Source organism: Caenorhabditis briggsae (genome assembly GCF_000004555.2).
Source record: "Caenorhabditis briggsae AF16 supercontig from assembly CB4, cb25.NA_191, whole genome shotgun sequence".
NCBI classification, from domain to species: domain Eukaryota; kingdom Metazoa; phylum Nematoda; class Chromadorea; order Rhabditida; family Rhabditidae; genus Caenorhabditis; species Caenorhabditis briggsae.
Genome location: NW_025543481.1, coordinates 4,668 through 13,345, shown reverse-complemented (window position 1 = coordinate 13,345; position 8,678 = coordinate 4,668). Strand labels below are relative to the sequence as shown.

At 40.1% G+C, this 8,678-nt stretch overlaps 3 protein-coding genes across 3 annotated transcripts; 1 reads left to right on the top strand and 2 right to left on the bottom strand.

Annotated features, from left to right (window-relative positions):
* Window positions 1-48: 48 nt before the first annotated feature.
* CBG24569 lies at window positions 49-1,355 on the bottom strand (the record flags this gene model as incomplete). Its single annotated transcript, XM_002648316.1, has 4 exons — window positions 49-165; window positions 212-271; window positions 557-790; window positions 1,218-1,355. The coding sequence occupies 4 exons, from the start codon at window positions 1,353-1,355 to the stop codon at window positions 49-51; spliced, it is 549 nt and encodes a 182-aa protein (XP_002648362.1).
* An 821-nt stretch (window positions 1,356-2,176) lies between these two features.
* Window positions 2,177-4,431, bottom strand: Cbr-rfc-4.2 (the record flags this gene model as incomplete). The annotated part of the gene is made up of 8 exons (XM_002648315.1): window positions 2,177-2,263; window positions 3,136-3,366; window positions 3,423-3,555; window positions 3,600-3,856; window positions 3,903-3,963; window positions 4,006-4,100; window positions 4,145-4,223; window positions 4,367-4,431. The coding sequence occupies 8 exons, from the start codon at window positions 4,429-4,431 to the stop codon at window positions 2,177-2,179; spliced, it is 1,008 nt and encodes a 335-aa protein (XP_002648361.1).
* A 463-nt stretch (window positions 4,432-4,894) lies between these two features.
* Cbr-eft-3.2 lies at window positions 4,895-6,462 on the top strand (the record flags this gene model as incomplete). Its single annotated transcript, XM_045241087.1, is given in 5 exon segments — window positions 4,895-5,038; window positions 5,086-5,254; window positions 5,301-6,121; window positions 6,168-6,312; window positions 6,323-6,462. 5 exon segments carry the CDS (start codon window positions 4,895-4,897, stop codon window positions 6,460-6,462), a joined length of 1,419 nt encoding a protein of 472 aa, XP_045091367.1.
* Window positions 6,463-8,678: the final 2,216 nt, after the last annotated feature.

Here is an 8,678-nt window from a genome sequence, read left to right as displayed (position 1 = left end):
AGTCATGAATTGCACTTGCACAATAAACAACTCCAAACGATCCACGACCTAATTGGCGTTCCAGAATAAAACTCTTCTCATTGATGACACTTCTTGTTGGGAATTCAGGCAGGAAAAGATGCTCAAACCATGGAATAGCAAATTCTTTTCGATTCGCAGTTTCAGCTAAAATTTCATTGTTTTCAATGAGGCAAGAACCTCCAAAGCTAACGTTTTTCATAGTTGTCGTAGTCGTCCACAATGAATCTGGGTAACGGAGGACGAGGATCGGCTGAAAATTTGAAGTCTGCACTCAAACTGTCAAGAAACTAGGAACCGAAGAGAAGATGAGGAAAAATAGACACTGCGGGTGGGACCATAATAGAAAGAGAGGACCAGGACCTGAGGGATAGTTAACAGTAAAACCTTCAAAACATTTGACAAGAACCGAGATAAATTTGCTCAAAGATAAAAATTAGGGGACCCTTCTATTACAGGGTTTATAGTGTCCCCTTTTTTGATTTTCGCTAACATCAGTGACAGTTTTTTTTTCATTTTTGATCGTGTATGTACTTACACTACAAATCATCTCATCTGATCTTAAGTGCCGACGGACACGGATCATTATCAATATCAAAAAGTGGTGGTGAGCTATGCTCACACACAAACATGAAAAAGTGGGTAAACAATGGGATTCAGGAATTAATACTCCTGTTGGCATGCCGATCTCACCTTCTTCAACTTTGTATGTTCTCCTTTTTAAATGGGGCCGACAATTCTTGAGTTTTTGTAGACGGGATTTGAAGGCGAGCTGAAAAAAAGATTAGTTTCGGGGTGTTGAATAACAAATTTAACACACAATTGATCAGTTAGAGATTACCTTGTGATGTTTGCTAAAAATACAGTTACTGATCAAATCATCAAACAATGAACTATTATATTTTGTTGTTTGAAGTATAATTAAATGAATTTGAGAACAATCAGGATTACAACTCAGAAATCGAAGAAAGTTTACACACTGCTCAGTTTGAGCTCAACTATCTCTGTTCCTATGAAAGAAATCAAAAATCTGTGAACTGATAAAATATTGCTGATATTATGATGAAAAATTTGTTAGTGAACAACTTTTTTGCATCTGCGACAGGAACCCAGATAATAAGGCTTAAATTTAAAAGTTTAGGGACCCTTCTATTGCAGGTCTCACTGTATGTTTTCATTATTTTCAGTTTAATACGGACCTTCTGATATTCATTTTCTGTATGATTTTCTGCAATCCTCAATCTTTTCCTGGCTGGTCCATCTTCTTCTTCTTCGTTCTCATCACTTCTGGCAGTATGATGGCACCCAGGACGTTTTCGGGTGGCCACATTGCCCATAACTGAATCTAAAAGCGAATTTATGTCTTCTAAAAAATAGAAATACAGAAAACAGACAGTAGGAGTGATTAACAAGACAATGGAATTCCCCGTGGCGGAATGATGAAAGATTTTGTGGGAGGAGAAGATGAAGAAGAAGGACACAAACATACAGGAAAAGAGCAAATAGAAAGTTAGGTTGGCTAGGTGAAGAACAAGCGAATGAACGAGAAAATGTAAACGGATTATGAGGAGACTCAGCCACCGGGCACGTGTTTGGCAGACGGTCCAGAAGACGCTGTCCAGACACTTCTTATACGAATTGGAAGTTTTTCAAAAAATTCTCTGAAATCTAATGCAAGATATGTTCTCAAAGTTTCTCAAAATCTCAGAAACTTGCATACTTCTCATTATATGAAATGAAATCTGACCCGAATAATAGTATTTAGCTTACATTAACTTTATTCTGACCAAAATAAAGAAACGCAAACGTGCTATAGATTCTTTGAAAAAGAAAGAAGGAGCCGAGAGAAAAAGGGAGGAAGAAATCGATGAGTGAGCGAGGGAACCGAAAAAAGAGAAAACATCTTTCTGAATGCATATGCACATCTCTTTCTTGGCTGAACCTGTAATTAGGTATTGCAATTGAAAACATCTGGGAAAACTGAAAACGGCTTTTGACACCGTTTATTGGAAATTCATTTGATCTGCGTGAAAACATGAAATTCTATAACCAAATGTCTTTGTTTTGAGACCACAAACTGATGCATGAGGTTAAAACATGATACACGGGTATTGTAAATTAAGATATGATATGAAAGTTGATCCACGACGTTCAGCAGTCAATGAATTGTTTCACGGAGAGTAAGAAGAAAATCGAGAAGGTTGTTCTCCAGGTCGCATCCATCCAGAATACGCTTCTCACAAACCTGAAAATATTGAAATTATTCGGGGATTGTTCGGAGACACGGTCTCCGAGCGTGAAAATTTTTGATTAGAAAACTACAGAAAAAAATGTCTCTGCGTCTCTTCATCTCTCACGCTTTTTCATCTCTCTACAGTTTTTTCACAGATTTAATTGGAAAACTGAATGAATTGTTAAGAATGTTCCAAAAACCTTCAAAAATGGGTATTTTCAGACAATTTTTTTATGAGTGACAGAAATCATATCCGAGATTGTCTGTTATAAGTTTCAACACTTATCTCAAACTATCAAGCAAGTTATGAAGCTTTGAAAAACTTTTTTAGATTTTTTGAGTTTTTGGGCAATTCTTCTTGTTCTATATGCAAATTAAGTAACTTTCATATTAAAAAATATGGAAAATTTGATATTTGATTGCTTTTTGCAAAAAAGACCACACTTAACCAACTGGAAATCGCCTCCAAAGTCCAAAATCTCTCAATCGACGACTCTCTGACCGCCTAACATCCGAACAGAGACGAAAGTCAAAAATCAAAGACGGAGGAATTGTAGAGCAATCCATTAAAAAACTTTTGGTCTATTGATGATTGGTTAGATACTCGCAGAGTTATGCAGGGTTTTGATCTAGACGGCGTTCATTGATTCATAAGTTTGCTCAAAATGCTCCAATTTTCACAAAATTTTGTGCAGGTAATAGCTGAAGGATTCAGTAACAAAGCAAATAGTTTTCTCTCTAAAAATAGCTTGAATTCGTACTTTTCTGTGGTTTCCATGAGTCTAGTGATAAGCTTCTATTAACCCAAGAAAAATGAGACGACGAGAGAGCTTTTTCAAAAATTTTCACTTTGGGAGACCGTGCGGAGACCATTAATTTCTTACCGCCACAAGTTTTCCCATGACAGAAATGTTTTCGTCGTTAATAAGATTGTCGTCGAGCATTTGGTGGAAACAGCAGCGGATGAAAGCAACTCCGGTACATGACTTGGTGATACTTTTGGTCATGGATATGATTTGAGGAACATCGGCAGAAGGGAGGGTTTTGCAGAGATCGGAAATGAGAAGTGCATCCGACGAACCACGAAGATAACAGTTGCGAGCACTTTCGTCGCCCTTCAAATGTTCACAAGTTGATCATAAACATATAGAAATACCGGAATGTAACTCACATTTTTTAGAATAGGTGCCAGCGACTGAAGTGTGCAAACAGCTCTTCTCAAATCTCCTTCAGAGTATTCCATCACTTGCTTCAATTCATCTTCGCTCATTGGCGTCCCTTCTGCGTCACAAATCGTACGAAGTCTGAAACATATGAAAATTAGAAACAATAAATCGAAAAGATTCACCTCTGAACCTGTACTTCTGCTGGCAAAGATTTGAATCTGAATTTGGCACATCGACTGACAACTGGTGGAATGAGTCGAGATACGTAATTGCAAATCAGAATGAAACGGGTAGTTTTCGAGAAATCTTCGATAACTCTGCGCATGGCAGCTTGCGCTTCTCTTGTCATTGCGTCCACCTCATCCAGAATAATAATCTTCAGTCTCAAAACATCCTCTTTGTTACTCGAACCAAGTGTTGTTTTTGAAAAAGCTTGTATCTGAAATTGAATAGTCTCCGTCGGCAGTCTTCTGGAATCTTCATACCTTCTGCCGAACAACAGAAATTCCACGTTCATCGGAAGCATTCAAGTCAAGCACACGATCTCTGCAGGTTATGTGTTAAAAATGCATTATTTTTCTTCCTTACCGAAAAATGCTACTGGGAAACAGTTGACGACAGAACGCTAGAGCTGTAGATGTTTTACCAGTTCCTGGTGGACCGTAAAACAGAAGATGTGGCAACTGAAAGTTTTATTTGAAATATAACACTTCCAATTATCTGTTACATCTTTGCCTTGGAGAGCTCCTTTGAGCATTGTGACAACTTCTTCTTGGTGAGCGATATCGTCAAGAGTCTTCGGTCGGCTAAAAACTCAAGATTAGGATATATACTCGAACAACATTTTCATAGAAGTTATTATCAAAATAATTTTTCTACTCAAAAAAATTTGAGAAAAAGACTAAACTCCCGCTTCGGGCAACATTACTTTCCAAAGATAACCACTCACTATTTTTCGGTCCATGTCAGCACTTTCTGTTTCTTGCTACTGTCGACTTCCCTTGCTTCGGACATTTTTGCTGAAATTATACATTTTTGCTGGAATTATTTCTTCTTTACGTTTTAATTTGTCGGAGAAAACTTGAAAAAAATCGTTGTTGTTTGACTCTGTTGCTACTTTCCCGCCAACTGCGTTCAAAAAAGATTACGGTCACCGGTCGCGGCGGGAGTTAGATGTGCAGGCAAGGAGAGTGTCAAGGTATTTTTTGGGCCCTGTGAAATTAACGTGCGTTGCTCGTCATCTGACTAATCATGTTGATTATTGCTCGTTGTTTTGTTTTTTTTCCGGTTATCCCTTTTAAAGCTCAACTTGTTGCAATTCAATTTTTGCACTGGTGTGAAAGCTCTCCATATATTTTTCGTCGTAATTGTTATTTCTCATCTTAACTATTTCTTAAGCGCTGTTTTTCGATTTGTCTATATAATTTTACATTTATTTCTTTCAGTTGGGAAACACTTTGCTCACTCCGTAGCAGCCATGGGAAAAGAAAAGGTTCATATCAACATCGTCGTCATCGGACACGTCGACTCCGGAAAGTCCACCACCACCGGACACTTGATCTACAAGTGCGGAGGAATTGACAAGAGAACCATCGAGAAATTCGAGAAGGAGGCTCAGGAGGTAATTTTGTTATTTGGGCCAACCGATTCTTATTGATTCTTTTACAGATGGGTAAGGGATCTTTCAAGTACGCTTGGGTCCTCGACAAGCTGAAGGCCGAGCGTGAACGTGGTATCACCATCGATATCGCTCTCTGGAAGTTCGAGACCGCTAAGTACTACATCACCATCATCGATGCCCCAGGACATCGTGATTTCATCAAGAACATGATCACCGGTAATATTGATTTCGTGTCATGCTTTTAAGAAATTGTATTTTCCAGGAACCTCCCAGGCTGATTGCGCCGTTTTGGTCGTCGCTTGCGGAACCGGAGAGTTCGAGGCTGGAATCTCCAAGAACGGACAAACCCGTGAGCACGCTCTTCTTGCCCAGACCCTTGGAGTCAAGCAGCTCATCGTCGCCTGCAACAAGATGGACTCCACCGAGCCACCATTCTCTGAGGCTCGCTTCACTGAGATCACCAACGAGGTCTCTGGATTCATCAAGAAGATCGGATACAATCCAAAGGCTGTTGCCTTCGTCCCAATCTCCGGATTCAACGGAGACAACATGCTGGAGGCTTCCGCTAACATGCCATGGTTCAAGGGATGGGCTGTTGAGCGCAAGGAAGGAAATGCTTCCGGAAAGACCCTCCTCGAGGCTCTTGACGCCATCATTCCACCACAACGCCCAACTGACCGACCACTCCGTCTCCCTCTCCAGGACGTGTACAAGATCGGAGGAATCGGAACTGTCCCAGTCGGACGTGTCGAGACCGGAATCATCAAGCCAGGAATGGTTGTTACCTTCGCTCCACAGAACGTGACCACTGAAGTCAAGTCCGTCGAGATGCACCACGAGTCTCTCCCAGAGGCCGTTCCAGGAGACAACGTTGGATTCAACGTTAAGAACGTCTCCGTCAAGGACATCCGTCGTGGATCCGTCTGCTCCGACTCCAAGCAAGACCCGGCCAAGGAGGCTCGTACCTTCCACGCCCAGGTCATCATCATGAACCACCCGGGACAAATCGCCGCTGGATACACCCCAGTTCTCGATTGCCACACCGCCCACATTGCTTGCAAGTTTAACGAGCTTAAGGAGAAGGTAACTAATAATATTTTCAAGACATTTTTTATATCAAACTTTTCAGGTGGACCGTCGTACCGGTAAGAAGGTCGAGGACTTCCCAAAATTCCTCAAGTCCGGAGATGCTGGAATCGTCGAGCTCATCCCAACCAAGCCACTTTGCGTTGAATCCTTCACAGACTATGCCCCACTCGGACGTTTCGCCGTTCGTGACATGAGACAAACCGTCGCTGTCGGAGTCATCAAGTCAGTCGAGAAGTCCGATGGATCCTCCGGAAAGGTCACCAAGTCCGCCCAGAAGGCTGCCCCAAAGAAGAAGTAAATCTTCATTGTTGAGTTTATCGTTGATTTTTGAATAAATTATCAACTCTTTACACTGGGTTTTAATTTAAATAAACATTAAAAACTTGAAACACATTTATGAGTAGAGGTTCGGATATTCAAACAGATAATATGAGCATCAGCGCTAACAGAACAAGTGACACAAAAATGCACACGATCAGTGCTTTTCCGATTTCGTCTTCATGGCGTTGGACAGTTTTTAGCCAACTATCAGGTATTACTCTTCTGAAACGAGAATACATGATGAAGCGTAGGAAATCTTACAAGAACGATGAAACGTACGAATCTTCGGGTTTTTCGATATGTTCCTCCGCAGCTATACAGCGGTCACATTCGTCGTGAGTCGTTTCGTCAATGCTTATTGTGTGTCTTCTATCGCGGGATTTTTCTTGTTCTATATCCATGTTCACTTCGCTGAGGGCTCTTGTAATTTCAGCTAACCTATGAAAATAATATTCTCGCTGCTTAAAAAGGATTAACCAAATCTATGTACCACTTTTCGCATTATGTCAGTCTAGAAAACAATATTTGTGTCAGACAAACGCCGATTGATGTGGATGCAGGTTGGAACGAACAGTACCGCAACCATGACAGTAATTTAGCTTTCCCGTAAATTTCTCAATTTTTGTTCTGAGTCTGCATACACCGAGGTCGTAGTTTTATAATTCCGACAATAGAAACCTAGAAAAATAAATCAAGAAAATGAAGTCATTTTCAGGTTACGGTAGTTTTCGTTCAGGGACATGCACACTCTTCTTTCACAAGTCTTATTTTTTAGGCTGACAAAATATGAAGTATCGAAATGTTTCGTTCTTTATTCAAAGTTTAATATCATCAGTTTACAGAAACAAACCTGAACATGGCTGGATTCAAGATATTTTTAGGAGTGTAGTATCCGGCTCCATCTTTTGTCTCAATTTCAGCAAATGTGTGTGTCATCTGTATTACAGATGAAGATTAAGGAATTGTATAGAAATAGGTTGAGAAAATTGGAAAGAGACTGAATGGTGGGTGAAGGCAGAATTAGGTTTAGCTTATTTGCATAATAATATAAATGAACGAAGGAGAGGAAACAAAGAGAACACTCCGACCGATCGGAGAAGAGCCACTTGTTTGTAGCCAGAAATCATCGAAAGAAGTTTACCCAAAAATAAGGAAATATCATAAATTAAATTTTTTGGTTGAACTCATAAAACCTAAAACAGGTAACTACCAAACCTCCGAAATGGGGAAAGTGTGGTGGTATGTTTGCCGTCTTATATATCTCTCACATCAACACTTTTACCGTGTTTGCTGTAACTTTTTGAGTGAACAAATATTATTCTAGTACAAAAAATCGGAGCGGTGGAAGAGGAACGTCGGTGGCCGTGGCAGAAGGTCCCACAACGACCATACTTGTAACGGGCCGGGCCGGGCTTTTTCCCGAATTTCGGAGGCCCGGCCCGGCGGGCCTGTCATTCCACAAGTTTTGAAAATTTCTAAAAACACATAAGGGGGGACCCTTATGTGATTTTTTCCGATCAAAAAATTTTTTTCGAGTTCTTTTTGATATTTTTTGATCAAACAGACAAACAATTCAAAAAGCACAAAAAATATAGAAAATTGTATTGAGAGCTCAAAATCCGGTTCAAAATGACAAAATTTTTGCTACCGGGCCTTGAAATTTTCCTCAGGCCCGGCCCGGAATTTTACAACTATGACAACGACAACTACAGTAATCTGAAAATAACTTCGTTGTTGAAAAACAGAACCTGGGATAAAAATTTATTCTCATTAACCGGAATTCGGAAGAAAGAATTCTCCGAAACAGGAAACCTCTGTTGGCTATCACGAAGTGCGGTTTTGATGTTTTTTTGTCATAGACTAGAACAAACCGATTGTTATGAAAATTTTTAGTGTAGGTTTCATTATTCTTGTCCGGCTTCCAATTAACCTTTTGGCCGAATGCAGTACTTCGGAATTATTTTATCCTTACCCATTCTAGGCAGTTTTTTCTTCTTTTTAAGAAAGTTCAGCTGATTATTATTCATGAGAATTTGAAGATTTTTAACGGAAGCAAACAAAAATCTCAGAGAATTAAATAGGCCAAAAAATATTCCCCAACTACTGTACTGAAGGCGCATGAAGTATTTGTGAAAACCGTAGCTTTTTCTCGAGAGCACACCAACTGGGAGGAAAACAAAAAGTGGGAAGAACCATCTGGGAGGAAAAATGGGCGGAGCCGGGGGCGGGG